At 38.0% G+C, this 17,083-nt stretch overlaps 1 protein-coding gene across 1 annotated transcript in view; it reads right to left on the bottom strand.

Moving 5' to 3' along the window:
* Nucleotides 1-17,083, bottom strand: part of ABCA12 (ATP binding cassette subfamily A member 12) — a 326,573-nt gene that overhangs the window by 82,442 nt on the left and 227,048 nt on the right. The window contains exons 34-37 of the mRNA XM_070956774.1: nt 12,198-12,330; nt 10,717-10,969; nt 6,106-6,192; nt 4,352-4,445 (exon numbers count right to left, since the gene is read on the bottom strand). Of these exons, the coding sequence (XP_070812875.1) occupies nt 4,352-4,445; nt 6,106-6,192; nt 10,717-10,969; nt 12,198-12,330 (567 nt within the window). The remainder of the gene's footprint in view (nt 1-4,351; nt 4,446-6,105; nt 6,193-10,716; nt 10,970-12,197; nt 12,331-17,083) is intronic.

The raw sequence follows: 17,083 nt of genomic DNA, 5'->3' as shown, positions 1-17,083 counted from the left end.
TGGTTATTACTTGGTTTTCTTCTAGGTGTTCAGTGATTCATTGTTTGATTATCTTTTCCAGAATCTTCCCTTGTATTGAGGTCAGGCTGATAGGTCTGTAGTTTCCTGGATCTATTTTTTTTTCTTTTTTTGAAGATGGGAACTACATCAGCTCTTTTCCAATCCTCTGGCAGTTCCCCTGTGCTCCAGGATCTTTGAAAGATATAGTTCAGTGGTTCTGAGATCTCATCTGCCAGTTCCTTCAGAACCTTGGGGTGTAATCCATCTGGTCCTGGTGATTTGAACTCGTCTAGGGTAGACAGGTGTTCACTTACCATTTTCTTCCCTATTTTAACTTATGTTCCTAATCTGTTTTTTGTGGTGCTGTTTTTGATAAGTTGGACTGTTTTTTCCCTTTGTGTAAAGACAGATGCAAAAAATGAGTTAAGTAGTTCTGCTTTCTCCCTGTTGCTTGTCACCTTCTTGCCACTTTCTCCCAGCAATGGGCCAATTGTTTCCTTGACTTTTTTCTTGTTTTTAATATGTTGGAAGAAGTTTTTTTTTTGTTATTTTTTACTTTTGTCACAAGCCTTTGTTCACTGTGAGCCTTAGCTTTCCTCACTTCATCTTTACAGGCTCAGGCTATTTGCTGATATTCTGCCTTAGTTAGTTGGCCCTCTTTCCACTTTTTATACTTGACCTTTTTGTCTTTCAATTTGTTAGAGAGTTCTTTATGCAGCCATGCTGGTTTCTTTTGAGATCTATTATTTTTCTTCTTCATTGGTATTGTGCTAGACTGGGCTTTTATAATCTCACTTTTCAAAATTTCCCAAGCTTCTTGAGTTGTTTTCCCCTTGAGGATTCTCATCCATGGAATCCTTCTCAAGTTCTATCTAAGTTTATTGAAATTAGCTCTCTTAAAGTCCAAGACTCTAGTTTGACTTTGTTCTACTACTTGTGTTTGCATAATGTTGAATTCCAATATTGTGTGATCACTTGTCATCCCCCCCCTTTAATATTGACCCAAATGCATTCAAGATAATTTTCATCATTGTTGTGCTCTGTTTCTGTAGATATGTCATTATTTCTTATATATAGTGCAACTCCACCTCCTCTTTTATTTGGTCTATTTCTTTTAAATAATTTATATCCCTCTAGCTGTATGTTTCATTTGTGGGTTTCATCTCACCAAGTTTACATAATGGCAACAATATCATATCTGCCCTCATTTACTTAAATTTCTAATTCACCCTGTTTATTCCTCATACTCTGTGCATTGGTGTAAAGAGATTTGAGTCCATTTTGATTGACCTGTCTACAGGTCAATTGACCTATTGACCTATGTTTACTGTCTACATAACCTGTGTTGTGCCTGACTGCCCCTGCTTTCTTGCCACCTGTTTGAGTAATGCACTCACTATTAAATGCTTTTGGTTGACAGCAGGGGTGATAATCTTACTCGCACAGACATCTATGTTACATAGATTTAGTCACTCTTGTTTCTCTTTGTTCTTTTATCTCTTTCGCTCTTGCCCCTCCTCTCAATGCTCTTTCCTCTTGTTCCTTGGTTGTCTCTATTAGTTGTTCTGTTTTCTCTTCCTGGCAGCTTGCCCCTTCTTCTTCTCTCACTTTAGCTTCTTCTTGTTGTTCTATATATTGCTGATAAAATAGCTCTGCCTTTTCTATTGTATCCAATCAGTGCCTTTGTTCTTGTAAGTTCACCAAGATTCCTTCTGGTATCAACCATCTAAAACTCACTCCTTTTTTAATCAAATGTTTCATCAAAAATTGGTATTCTTTTCTTAGATCTCTCACTCTTCTTAGAACTTGTTTCAATGCCACTATATCTTTACCTTTATATTATATCATTGTGTTCCTCATAAATTGCAAGATCTCTGTTCTCAACATTTTTTTGGTAAATCTAACATGTTTATCTCTAGGTAGATTATTCCTCATTGCGTATCTTGTATATATTCTGTAAATTTCATCTATCTCATTAATTATCTTTTCTGGACTTTCTTTCATAACTTCCGCTAATATTTCAGCACTTTTTTCTGGTAAATTCCCTCCTTTTTCTTCCTCTATGTTTTGGAATCTTAACTAGAAGTCTGCCTTGTCCATCTCAAGCTGTATAATTGTCTTTTCCTGGCTTTTATCTGTAGTTGTGAGCCTAAAGTCCATCTCCTCCACCTTTTTCTCTGTTGCTTCTGCTTTCTCTTCCACTGTTATCAATCTTTGTTCATTTCTTCCCATCATCTCTTTCATTTCCTTAAGATCGTCATGCATTGCCTGTATCATGCTTTTTAATTCCATGTTGGTTTTGCCTTGTTGTTTCTGCTGCTTTTTGTGCTGTGGAGCTTGGTGCTGCTGTTATTGATGGTGATGATAAATGTTGTGGTAGCTTCTTCATTTTAATCTTTACTTTCAAATCGCCCAATTTATAATCCAAATATTGTAAATCAATATTTATAAACCACATTTATCATCCTGGTCACCACAGATCTTCAGGTTCTTGATACCCTAATCCATACGTTTAAAAAATGATATTATTTTATTTATTTATTTATTTATTTATTTATTTATTTATTTATTTATCTTATTTTATTTTATTTTATTTTATTTATATACTGCCCTTCTCCCAAAGGACTCAGGGCAGTGAACAGCCATAATAAAAACAATGTACAAAAATAGAATTTAAGAGCAGATTAAAATAATTAAATCATAGGCCGAATTTAAAACTCTCATTTTAAACCCAATTTTAAAACCCCATTAAAACCAAATTAAAATCATTTATCCCATCAGAGCGGCTTGCTGGAATAACAGAACCAAAACCAAACACTAATGTTCCCCATAAAGGGAAACTAAAGTGAGAAAAAAGAAGAAAAAGAAAAGAAAAAGAAAATCCAGTCAGTGGAAGAAAAAAGAAAAAAAACACCAACTGCTAAAAAATTTTAATAATCAAGAAACAAAAGCAAGAAGTCCAAAGGTCAGCCAAAAAATATAAAAAACCCAACTATAAAAAAGAGAGTAAAGAAAAAAATATAGGCGAATAAAAAATAAAAATCTGGTTATTGAAATGCAATAAAAAAACAATAAATAGAAGAAAAAAGAGTAATTAAATGTCAAGAAATGCAAAATCCAAGAAAAAAAAGAAAGAAAGAAAAATACAATATCCACATTTTAGCTTTTCCATATTTCAGGTTTTAAATAGAAAAAAATATAGGAAAGGAAGAGAAAAGATCCAAAAATTTGCACTCGAGATAGTCAGCAAAAATAATATACCAGCAGATAATGTATAGACAGAAAAAAACAATTCCAACAAAGTAGTCTTTGAACTATTATTCAGTTGTTAATCTTTTTTCTTCTTCCCCTTCTCCTCTTTTACTCCCACTAAATCATAAAACAGTTTATCTCAAACATTACTCAAGGTCATTCTTTGTTCATTCCACACTTCCCCCCAAAAAAGAGAATTTTTTTCACCACTAGATGGCACTGTATACCTTCACAATTTATTTTCACTGATCTAAAGTCTATTCATTCCGACTTAGACCTTTCCGGTTTCTAATTTAAAGTCCAAAATTCACCCGTATTTCAATCTAAATTCACTTTGCCCAATCTGCTTTCCATTTATTATTCAAAATCAGTTCAGTTCATATTCTTTGAGAAAAGAATAATCGCTGCTAATCCGGAAAAGGGGAGGTAGCCAAATATCCACTTCCTCCCCTTTCGCTCTTGCAGTTCCTTTTTGTTCTAATTAATTTTTTTTTACAGTTCAGGTTATCTCTTAAAAAGTAGAAGTCTTATTTCCAAGACAGCAATTCCTTTCTCACCCAAATGTTATGTCTTGTTTCCTCTTTCTTCCCTTCACTCGTAACTGCTCCAGCTTTGTGACAGCTTTCAATGGCTGTCTTCCCAGCTGTAAAGAGCCCAGTTGAAGGCTCTTTGCTGGTGCTATAGGGAATTTGCAGATTCCCTGTCCACACCAGCCTGTGCCCCCTTTCTTCACTGACCCTATGGGTCGGCTATGGTCCCCCATGGACCCCCCAAACAGCTGAGATATCGGCACTCACTCCAGAGCCCCAGAGTTTGCGTCATTCCGCCAGTCGCAAGCCACGCCCTCTCCATAACCATAAATTACTATGCCATTCATATTGTTAAGTATTATTATTAAATGAAATATGGTCAAATTGGCAGCTTGGGAAATTAGCTTTTATAAATATAGATGTTAAAGATATTTCTTTTTCTTAAACTTGGGGTTTAGTCTTGGGGAAAAAAATCCACTTATTTAGTCTTTATTGGAACCCTTCAGTCATTTAAAAAAAAATTCTATCTTATAGTGACTTTATCGCATGAGATTCTAATTTGAATTTACCTCTCCACTGAGTCTGCAATTGCAGGCAGTATACTGATCACTCTGATTTCCACTGAATATCCACTTTTCAGCCACATCTTCCTTGAAACAGGTTCTGAAAGTAAGCAGATTTAATACTGACATTTCCTATAAATTTGTATACAGCATTGTGGGATTTTCCTAGGTAATGCAGAACACTAGGGAGGAATACCTCATTAATTTCCTAAAGCTTTTCCAAGGAAAGCTAAATTTGATCATCTTTGCTTGGTTCTTACTGGTTTAGCTATTTTTCTGCTCATCTATTTTTATTCAAAACTAAATTTGAGTAGAAAAATTTTAATAAGTCCATTTTAATAAGCAAACATTATCTACAGTAACATTAAATTAAAAAATTATATTTAAAGGGAATCTTGTGCCTGAGAGATTGTGATGCTTACCCATAAAATCCTGTTATACTGTATACTGTATGTATAGCCCATGCCACAATTATTTTAATGAAAAATAGACAAAAATAGTTACAGTATACCAGTATGTACAAATTAATAATAAAAGGGCCAATGTATCATTTTTTTGTAGTTTTTGTGAGCCCTGTCCAACAACTGCTGAAAATCAGAGCCCTAATTCTTGCCATTTTGTGTGGTGGAAAACAGACAAAAACTAGAGTGTGTGCTTTTAAAATAAATTTAGCAGAGTTTGAAAAAGATAAACAAAGCCTGACTCAATCCATTTTGCATCCTTGCCTTCACTCTTCCCCAAATGTCAAGAGCTACAGAGGCACACAAAAGTTGTCCATTCATGCTCTATTCAAAAACTCCCTGAAACAGCAAGGGTGACAACTTTTTAAGGCACTGGATGCCATTATGCGGTGTAAAATAATGAAGAAGACACTGAGAACCTATGTGTAAAAATGAACAAATATACCTGACATCCATTTCACCACTGAGATTTCATGCAAGAACATCAAAATTGCAATTTTCTTTTTGCACAAAACTCTTATAAGAGCTAATGAGAATGCCACAAATATCTCTTATTGTGTTGAAGAGAAGCTTTCAATCTTCTTTTTAATTAATAAGTAATTTAAATTTGGTAATGCATAGACACCATTAAAAACTTACTGACAAGAATCGTCACACCTCCCTATTTCAACCCTCCTCTTTCATCAGTGACTATAAATTGATAAAGCTGCACTCCTGTACGCCTATAAAGCCTCCTCTGTCAATCAAGCATAATTCAATGGGTTTTACTTCTGACTAGACTCTATAATAAGACTACATCTATGCTTACTTAACACCATAATGAGTTCAATTCGTTGGAAATAAATAAATATTTAAACATGCTTATTATGCATGTTAATTTAGGTATCAGCCTGTTTGAAGTTCTTGGGTTTACTTTTGAATTATTCTAGTTAATAATAATTTATATTGCATTACTGTTGAACCACAATGTTTAACAACAACAACAAATCTAAAATATCTTAATTTTGATAACACTTAACATCAGTGAGACCTATAAATCTAGATTTGGTATTTTAGTGAAGAATATTGCACATTTACTACTGGATATTTAATTGCATCAAATTTTGATAGAAATCACTATCTGATTGTTGCTAGAATATTTTCCAATGATTATAATGGGTACAATAGTGCTGCAGATTACTCTGATGACTCATAATTTTCAGTCATTTCTCTTGTTAGATGAGGAGTTGTTAAAAGTAGGAAGGAGGTTATTATTCTGTTATTCTGAGAGTTACTTACAAATGGAGAAGAGCTACTTACAAATTACTTCTGTTTAGGCAGGTATTATCTATTCCAGGAAAAGAAAACATTGAAGCAACCAAAGCATCTGTTGTTTGATTGTAATTCCTAAACACACAAACAAACCAAATGGTTAACTGTAATTTCAAGGCAACCATAAGTAATGAACAGGATAGTCAACGTTCTTTTGAATCCCTATATCTCATGTTAAAACTGAATGACAATGGAAACGGAAGAAAACTATCAAGTGTCAGAATACTAATACCTACACACACACTATTTAAATATTTTAACTTAATGTGATTTCTTTTGTTTTTTTATTTTGATGTTCCTCATTTTTGAAGGGAGTATGTATGTATGTATGTATGTATGTATTATGTATGTTTGTATTTATTTATTTATTTATTTATTTATTTATTTATTTATTTATTTATTTATTTATTTATTTATTTTGCCACCTATAGGGTAACTCTGGGTGGCTTACAGTTACATATACAATTAAAACATAAAAATTTAAAATCAAACATTAAAACCAAGGACACATGAGGAGGGTGGGGGCAGAATGGGAGGAGGTGAAATCTGTTATGGTACTAGTCAATCAACCACCTCCATTGCGCTGTTCCCCTACTGGACCTCCAGGCTGACTAGCAGAGCCTCGTCTTTAGGCCTTTATGAAAGAATAGGAGGACTGGTGCCAACCTCACACTGGGGGGCAAGATTTTCCAGAGGGCAGGAGCAACAGCAACAGCAACAGCAGAGAAGGCTCTCATCCTGGACCTCGCCAGCCAAAATACAGGCTGATGGGACCTGTAATATGCCTTCTCTGTTGGCATGAGTAGTATGGGCCAATCTCATACTATTCAAGTAACTGAACCCATGCCATGAAGGCAGGGGTGAAATCCAGCAGGTTCTGATAGGTTCTGGAGAACCGGTAGCAGAAATTTTGAATAGTTCGAAGAACTGGTAGCGGAAATTTTGAGTAGTTTGGCAAATACCACCTCTGGCTGGTCCCAGAGTGGGGTGGGAATGGAGATTTTGCAGTATCCTTCCCCTGAGTGGGGTGGAAATGGAGATTTTGCAGTATCCTTCCCCTGCCACACCCACCAAGCCATGCCCACAGAACTGATAGTAAAAAAATATTCAATTTCACCACTGCATGAAGGCAGGGGTAAAATCTAAATTTTTTTGCCACTGGTTCTGTGGGCATGGCTTGGTGGGCGTGGCTTGGTGGTTGTATGACTGGGTGGGTGGGGCCAACATGACATCACTCACATCACTCTTTCTTTCTTCTCTCTCTCTCCCTTCCTTTCTTTCTCTTTCTTTCTTTCTTCTCTCTGTTGCACCGAGGCTGTCATTCCAGCGGGGACGGCAGCCGATGGAGCCAACCGCCCCATATTCCAGCCGCCCAGGAAGCCTCACCCTGCCTCCACTTGGTAGCCCTGCGGCCTGTCGCTTGCTGGTGGCTTCCTCTCCTGCTCGCTGCTTCTGGGACTGCTGCCACAACCTCAGATCTCCTAGTCGCCGCCGGCCTGCTACTGCCTCTCAGCTGAAAGGCGGACAGGAAACAGCAGGCACTCAGGTCGGCACCGGCCGCTTCCATGCCTGCGCAGAGGCCCCAAGCCTGATCGGCAGCAACATCACCACCCAGGCTGCCCAGGATTAATTAAGGCTTGCTAGCCTGGACGAGGTGCAGCTGGAGCTGTGTGCCAGTTGCATGACTGGGAGTTGGAGTCAGGGGGGGACTAGCAGGGTGGGGCACGCTGGGCGCATCCGCCATTATTGGCTGTATGCAGGTGGTGGGACCCGAGGTGGAGGGGAAGGCAAGCGGGTGGCAGTCGCCCAAAGGCCCCATGGAAACTGAGCGCGCCAGGTCCAAAAGGCGAGCGAGCCTCGCCATGTTCCCCCAAGGCGGCTCTTCTTCAGCCGAGCGCAGCGGGTCCCCCTTCCCGACTCCCAGTGTTGGCCTTACATCTGCCCGCCCTCCCGAGACTGCCCATGCACACCCCAGCAGAGCGGCTCTCCCCACTGGCTGCTTCTGCGCCTCTCACATCGCTTCTTCACCGGCGGACCTTCTGCACATGCGCAAAAGGTAAAAAACCCCACATTACTTCCTGGTTAAAACCAGGAAGTAACGAAACCCGGACAGGTGGGCGGAGCTTTGCTCCGCCATTGCTACCAGATTGCCCCGGTTCAGCCAAACCAGTAGCAGTGGTAGTGGGAGGCTCCGCTCACCTGCCCAGACATCATCACGGACCTCTGTGCATGTGCAAAAGTGCTATGCGCGAGCAAAGCGAGCACACAGGCATGCTCACAGTTCCAAACCAGTAGCGAAGGTAAGTGAAACCCACTACTGGTATTTAGGGGTGCAGATAACTATTTGATTTGATCTCTTCATATGTTATCTTTAGTGAAGCATGCAAACAGTGTTTTTACTTCCTGTGTCGGATGAGGAGAGTAGATCTTTCTCCTTCTGTCCTGGTCACTTTTTATAGTGGTACAATTGAGAGCATTTTAACAAATAGCATCAGTTTATTTTGGTGGCAGCAGTGCCTCAGATAGGAGGTCTATACAGAGAGTGGTAAGGACAACTGAGAAGATTATAGGAAGCTCACTTCCCGTTATTGAGGATACTGCTTATAAGTGCTATGTGCTTAGAGCTTAAAGCATTGTTAGAGACCCCACACACCCATTTCCATGTCTGTTTCTGTTGCTCCTCTCTGGGAGGAGGTTTCGAAGTATTTATACCAGAACTACTAGATTTTGTAACAGCTTTGTTCCTTATGCCATCTGTCTTGTAAATTCGCAGGATTCTCTTTTTTTTTCCCATGTATATGTATACATTCTAACTAGACTGTGATGTTTTCTTGTGTTATATATGTTGTGTATATGCGTATATGCATAATGGTTATCTTTTGAGAGCTGAATGCAATAACATTTCATTTTAATGTATGCTGATTAGTGTACATTTAAAGTGACAATGAAGTTCTATTTTATTTCTATTCTATTTCTATTCTATTTCTATTCTGTTCTATTTTATTCTATTCTATTCTATTAAGATAACAAAATTTTAAAGAGGTTAAGAAATATTCATTGAAATGTTTCTAATAATGAATGCAACTTTTTTTAAAAAATACAAGGGCCTTAGAAATATTTATAACTTGAAATAAAATTTCAAATTTTAGATAATTATAAGATATTTAAAATACTCAAAATTCTTAGTAAAACCCCAATTCATAAATGGTTCCATGAACTTATAAGAAGTAGTAGTTCCTTTGTGATCTGAGGATCAGCATTTCAGAGGTATTTCTTACCAAACAATCATGCATCCCTTTGCATTCCTGTGCACCCTTCCTGATCCATGCCACACCCTGCATACACACACCCCAACCCAGGTGGCATCCCACACATCATCCCTGAATTGTGCAGCACTTCTTCTGCACTTCCAGGGAAGTTGTGTGAGGCTTGTGGTGTAGATCAGGAAGGTGTGCAGGATGTGTGAGAGGTTTTGTGCAGGTCAGAAAGGGCACAGAGTGGGTTGGGAAGGGTTTGCAATATGCATGAGAGGCACAACATAGGTCAGGGAGACTACCTGGGGATAAGGTAGAGGTTGGGAAAGGTGCACAGAGCTGTGCAAGTGGCTGATGTGGTATAAGCGCACAAGACTAGAGAAGTTGCACGGTTGGGGGAGGCTCATCTGGGCACCTTGCAACCTTCCCTGCTGGCTTCCTCATTGTTGACACTCCCTTCCAGTTTGCTTGTGGAAAGCTGGCAAGGAGCCTCAACAGTCACAATAAAATGTATGCTTCCTCCTGGCTTCCCCACTGACTTGTGGGAAGCAATCAGGGAGTGTTTGAAATGATAGTCATATGATAAATTTCTCGTATTTCATTCCCATAGGAATAATGTGATCTGGCATTCTGTAAATTAGATTGGAAATGTAATGTTTGGTTCAAAACTGGTTGCCCTATGACACACTATTTCACCCAACAAAAGGTTTTAACTGAAGGTTAAAAATGAATAAACACTAGAATTTTAGCAGCACACAGTGGCAAATATGAGATTTGCTCAAATTAATTGAATACCCTGATAGTTTACTGAATTGTTGGACTATACTGATAAATCTTATAAAAATGCAATAGAATGTGTGAATGACATTGAGGAACAAGAGGAAAAGATGCTGCCTAGGAAACAATTAGTCAAGACAGGCAGGAAACCCCAGTGGCATAACAGTCAGAGAAAGAATTTCAGGAAGTTCTCACCCTAATGGATCAAACAGTTAAACATGGCACTGGGAACTTTGTACTTTTACACTTGCAATATTCTAATAAAGTAGCCTTACAGGGAAAAAAAAGAATTAATTCATCTATCATGTTTCTTATCTGGTTTATCTGGGACATCTGACGTAAATTTATAATTTGCTTTATTCTCAAAACTCTAGAAAGTATAATACTGCTGAATTTAACAAAAAAGTATTTTTTCTGTCTCTTATCCTTCTTTTTCTTAGCATACAGTACCTCATACTACCATACAAAGAACTATAATGATTCTAGTCACACTGGTGACAATTTGGTCAGCCCTCTTACACTTGGTAACTGAAGCTAACTGAATAACTGAATAAAAATGAATAGTCACCCAAAGAAGTCTGACTGGCTGGAAGAACCATACAAGGCTGGTGAGAGATGAAGAGCTGGGTATTCTGCCACCTTTGTTCTCAAGGTGCCAAGGCCCATAGCAGCTGTCACAAAGAGCACAGGAAGGATAACTTGAGCAATAAAACCTTTCACATCCCGTCGAGTGTGATGGAAACGTTTAATGAACAATGCTGTCGCCTTCCTCAGCAGGAGAGAAAGATTGCTTGGCTTTCCCATGTTAATCAGGACTTGATCTATTCATCAAAAAGAAAGAGAAAAGAAATATGCATTTCTTTTACGCATAAATACTCAGTTTTGTTTCCTTATTATATTTAGTTTTACCTAATTCATCCCACCAGTACACGTAAACCAATTCGAAAAACATTATTTCTCTTTTTAAAATCCTAGACAATCCTAAATGCTGGCTGCTGCCTTATTAGTAGTGATTGATGTTAGGACTCACACTAACTTTCTTCTTTTCCAAATGCACTTCCGGAAGCGGCTGTGTTTTGCTTTTGGTAAGCCAACCTATCCAACCTCCTCATCCTAGGTCATCAACATTCTCCCCTCAGGCCTACATTGTGCTTATAATGGAAAGAATGAAAAGCTACATGATCAGCAGTTTAAACAGTCTGAGAGATCATGGTGTTTCAATAAGGCTGTTCCTAAAATTATGATGAGGTGAGGTGCTACTGCCAGATATACAGGTAATTGAATATCTTCTCCACAGCCAGGGAGCTTTAGCATTAGAGGTCTGGTTTCCTGAATCATTTATGGTTGTTTGCATCACAAGGTATACTTATGAGGATGGGACAATTTTTGACAAAAACAAGACGTATGAAGTTAGTGATAGTCCAAGTCATTCATTGTTCTTGTTTCATATGATAAATAGGGGAAAAAGGTGATTTTAGAGTTTGTGAATTGCTGCTGAGTAGCAGCCCTGAACGTAATGAAAACTCAGCCTATGTCTCAATAACTGAACAATCTTTAAGGAGCTATGGCAATTTTTAAAATAATTATATGAAATTTAAGTAGCGAATTATCCCTTAGCCTAGGCATAGGGTCCTATTAGTTTACGTCACCATTTCCTACCTTCTCACCAAAATCTAAGATGGAATTAGCTTTTCTTGGTAAGCTAATTTCTGAAGGACAAAACAGATCTAGGATGAAATGGCATGGAATAACTGCCCATTATATTTCTAGTCATAACAATGCCTGATTTCAGGTTTCAGAGTTACTGGAGTTCCCATAAACCTGTCTTATCTCTAATTGTAACCTGGAATTGCTTCATCACCAGCCATACTTGGTGATTTGTCCTGTCCCCCTAATTTATGATCAATCCAGTTTACATTTTTGTGAAGTTAACCTGATATTTCACAACCTTGCTAAAAAATGCCATCTTCACTGTACACTCTTCTAGACACTACAGGCTTTTCCTTTGGTAAAAGCTTCAGCCAGTGAAAAATTACACTATTTTAATACCATCTGGTTCAAAGAGATTGTTAGAGTTCATGGACAAGCCATCATTATCCACAGCAAAACTGGGCCCTTCTTGAGATAACTCTGCATTGGTTTGTTCATCTTTTGCAAAATCTTTGGTCAAATTAAGAAACACCTGCAAAACAGTAATATTAAAAATATTTTAATTTCAGTTCTCACAATTCCTAAAGCAAAATTTTTGATCTTGCTATTAAAAGTTTCTACTTGGATACAAGACTGAAAACACATGCAACTTCACCTATGCTCTATGTTTAAGTTAGACTGATTGCTTCCAGTTTGTGTGCAGAATCTTATGCCAGTTCATAGTTCTGTAAATAACTTTTATCCATACTGTTTCCACTTTGTAAATAGCCATCCTTGTAAGAAGCCATTGCATAGATATAACACACAGACATAATAGGAAGAGAATATTAATTTCCTCTATATCAACAGACAAGAATGTACTACTAGACAAAGAACCCCCTACAATTAGAGAAGGTATCATTGTTGTTTCCCTTCTTAAGTTTATTTTTTCATTTCCTGATCCAGATCAGTTTGCAACTTTAAAAAATGTTCATATGAACTTGAGTTTGCATTTGGTGCAATTCTAAATATTTATATTTTTTTTAAATGGGTTTGCATATAATCTTAATATATTACTGAATCCTGTAATGCAAACTAAGTGCAATTTTAAGTATCTATTTTAGTATACAAATTATATAGGAGCTCCCATATACATTTGAGACACATTAAAATGAAGTCTCAACAAATTTTCCTATCTTTATATGTAATTAAATATTCAGTGAATAATAATAACTGAAGTTGAATCACCAATGCAATAACTAAAAGCATAATTCTATGAGATGGCATCCTCCTGAATCAGCTCATTCTGTCCTTTCCCTCTGGATGAAAGAGGTAGAAATTAATGGAATGACTAAATTCTAGAGGCCCCTGGCCATGTCTCTAAGCATGGCAACTTTTTTATTTGTCATCTTCAGATTCTAGCTGCCACTCTGTTTCATATTTCCTAGTTTCAGGTTCTTCTCCTCATACTATGTCATGAATTATACAATATCAAAAAAGGCTGTCCTGTGTGCTTCTATGTATTCCTACCATAATTTTACATGGATGCCAATGGACTGATAAATCAACTCAATATATACTCATATTTAATTTTCTTCATTGTGATCATAACCTTTTCATTCTGAGAAGATTTGTTTCATAATGTCCTTTCATTCAAACATTCATCTGCCACCCTTTAGGCCACTTACAAAATTTAAAGCATAAAATAAAAAATAAAAAATTGAAATGAAATAATAAAACAAAAAATCAAATAAAACTAATAGCAACACTGGTGCATTGGAATAGCTGCAAGAAATGCCATTTGCCTGCAAGCATGAGCTGGTGGACCACCAATTACACAGAGTAATACAGATAGTCCTCAACTTACGACTACAATTGAGCCCAAAATTTACATTGCTAAACAAAATAGTTGTTAAATGAGTTTTGTCCCATTTTATAACCTTTCTTGCCACAATTGTTAAGTGAAGGACTGTCAAGGACTACCTGAATGAAAAAGCTAAAGTACTCTGGGACTTTACAATTCAAACTAATGAGCACCTGCCACATAATACCCCAGCCTTAACCATTGTCAAAAAGAAGACAAAAAAGGCTGTAGAATCTGGAGACCAGTAGAAAAGAAGGGAAATATCTGAAAAAAATCCATAAAATACAAAGATCTGCAAATAAAAGTAGAACAACTGTGGCAAAAGATAGCAAAGATAGTACCAAGAGTAATAAGACCCTAGGCCGGGGGTCGGCAACTCTTTGGGCCCTCTCCTGCAGCTCCCTCTCGGATGATCCCACCACTGGGTGGCCCCTCCCCTCCCCTCCCCCTCACTCCTCACCTGCCCTGAGAAGAGAAGGGTGATTGTGGCGGATGGAGACTCGCTCCGTATTCCAGAGCGGGAGCGAAGCACCCCTCTACTTGCCTCTTTTTCCGGCCCTTGTTGGGAAAAGGTGTGCTGTGCGCACCTCGCCCACTGGGGGAGACAGGTGACTTTGCTCTGCGCCGAGACATTGGCTGGGCCGACTGGCTGCAGCCAATGCTCCACGTCGTAATGAGCTCCAGGAGGAGGAGGAGGCCATCTCCCCCATTGTACAGCATGCTAAGTTTAAGTGCAAGAGCAGTAAGCAGCCATGGAGACGGCAAGAGGAATATGGGGAGACATGCCCCAGCCGATGTCTCAGTGCTGAGAAAGTTGCGCGTCTCCCTACATTCCTCTCGCTGCCTCCATGGCTGCTTGCTGCTCTTGCATTTAAACTTAGCACACTGCACAATGGGGGAGATGGCGTTCCATCCTCCTCCTCCTCCTGGAGCCCATTACGAAAAGGCGCATCGGCTGGGACAGCCCAGTTGGTATCTCAGGGTGGAAAAAGTTGCATGTCTCCAGTGGTGGGATTCAATTTTTTAACAACCGGTTCTATGGGTGTGGCTTAGTTGGGGGTGTGGCTTGGTGGTCATGTGACCGGGTGGGCGTGGCTAGCTGGTCATGTGACCGGTGGGCGTGGCTATCTGCATAGGGTCTACAGAGGGCTGAAAAAAGTCATTTCTGACTGGTCCTCGCACTTTTGACCGGTCCTCGCACTTATGACCATCCTCACATTTATGCCCGTTGCGGCATTCTTGTATATTCCCCCCCTTTCCCCCTCCCACCTTCCCCCCAACCCCACTCCCTAGACTTCCCAGAACAGGCACAGGGTATAGCATTCACAAACATAAAGCTAAAATATGCTAACAAATTATTGCATTCATATTCTCCCTAGGTCTTTAACTCCTTATAGCTCAAAAACTATAAACATAAACTACTTAAAAATATTTCATTCATAAGCTATATGAATCTTCTTGTTCAGGTACTATTTTTGCATATAGTCAATCCATCTTCTCCATTCTGATATGTATCTTTTATTTGAATGATCTTTAAGATATGATGAAATTTTTGCCATCTCAGCCAGATGCACAACTTTTAATGTCCATTCCTCAATGGTAGGTGGATCTTCCTTCTTCCAGTACTGTGCCACCAGTAACCTGGCAGCTGTTATTAAATTCAAAACCAACTTAGTCTCTATTACAGTACAATCCGTGACTATTCCCAACAAAAAAAACCTGTGGTGTAAATTTAATTTTTTTCCTTAAAATATTTTGAATAATCCACCATATTTTAATCCAAAAGGCCTTAATTTTTTTACATGTCCACCATATATGAAAATATGTAGCATTTTCACACTCTCATCGCCAACACTTGGGTTGTAAATTTGGATACATGCAAGCTAGTTTTTTTGGGTCTAAATGCCATCTATAAAACATTTTGTAAAAGTTCTCTCTTAAGTTTTGAGCTTGTGTGAATCTTACATTTCTAACCCATATCTTTTCCCATGTATCCAACATTATTGGTTCACCTATGTTTTGTGCCCATTTTATCATACAATCCTTGACCAGCTCTGTTTCCGAATCTATTTCCACTAATACATTATACAACCTTTTAATATGCATTTGACCTTAATCTCTTATTTGCTTTATCAAATTCTCATCCTGCTGCATAATACCAATTTTTTTGATCCTCTCTCCATCTGGCCTGCAGCTGACCATACTGAAACCAAATCCTAATAATTCCTTCTTCTCTTAATTGCTCCATACATTTTAATTGTAATCTAACTCCTTCCTTATAAAGGAGTTCCTTATATGTAAACTTATCTTGCTTTTGCTCCAAATTTATATTCTCTATCGCGTGTCTGGGTACTGTCCATATTGGTAACCTATCCTTTAGTTTATATTTATACTTTTTCCAGACACGCAGTAGAGCATTTCTTAATATATGACTTTTAAAAGTCTTATCTACTTTCTTGTCATACAATAGGTAAGCATGCCAGCCGTAGACCAGACCATATCCTTCAATATTCAGTATCTCTTTCTCCCTTAAATTTATCCAATCTGTAATTGCTGAGAGGGTAGCAGCTTCATAATACAGTCTTAAATTGGGCATTTTAAGACCACGTCTTTCTTGGGTGTCTTGCATTATCTTTTGATTAACTCGTGGTTTCTTCCCTGCCCACACAAACTTGTTTATGCCCTTCTGCCATTCCTTCAAATTTTCATCTTTTTTAAGTATAGGTATCATTTGAAAAAGAAATAAGAATCTTGGTAAGATATTCATTTTTACAGCAGCTATCCTACCCAGCAAAGACAGTTGCAATTTCTTCCAATTTTCCATCTCTTTCTGTATTTTTTGCCATAACGGTTCATAATTATGTTGATATAATTTCATATTTGCAGTCATAATATAAACCCCTAAATATTTAACCTTCTTAACTATTTCAAATCCTGTTAGCCTTTCTATCTCTTCTTTCTGGCTTCTGTCCATGTTTTTAGCTATTATCTTTGTTTTAGCTGTATTTATTTTAAAACCAGATACTTGTCCATATGAGCAGATTATATCCATCAAGGCTGTAATTGATTGTACCGGTTGGGCTAAGGTAACCACCAGGTCATCCGCAAATGCTCGTAACTTATATTCATGCCGTCTAATTCTGATTCCCTTTATTATATCAGTCCCACGTATTTTATTTAATAAAATTTCCAGCGTCAAAATAAACAATAACGGAGACAAGGGACAGCCTTGCCTTGTTCCTTTTTCTATATTAAAATAATCATCATTGATTATTATTTGTGCTGTTTGTTTTTGATATATTGCCTTAATAGATTGTATAAAATGTTCTCCAAATTGCATCCTTTCTATTAGTTTTAATAAGAATTGCCAGTTCAATCTGTCAAAAGCTTTTTCAGCATCCAGAAAAACTAGCACTGCGGGGACCTGGTTGTTCCTTCCCAA

This window comes from Pituophis catenifer, unplaced genomic scaffold, assembly GCF_029215685.1.
Source record: "Pituophis catenifer annectens isolate HBS135680 unplaced genomic scaffold, rPitCat1.0.hap2 SCAF_1, whole genome shotgun sequence".
Lineage (NCBI taxonomy): Eukaryota > Metazoa > Chordata > Lepidosauria > Squamata > Colubridae > Pituophis > Pituophis catenifer.
This window is presented reverse-complemented; position numbering and strand designations above follow the sequence as displayed.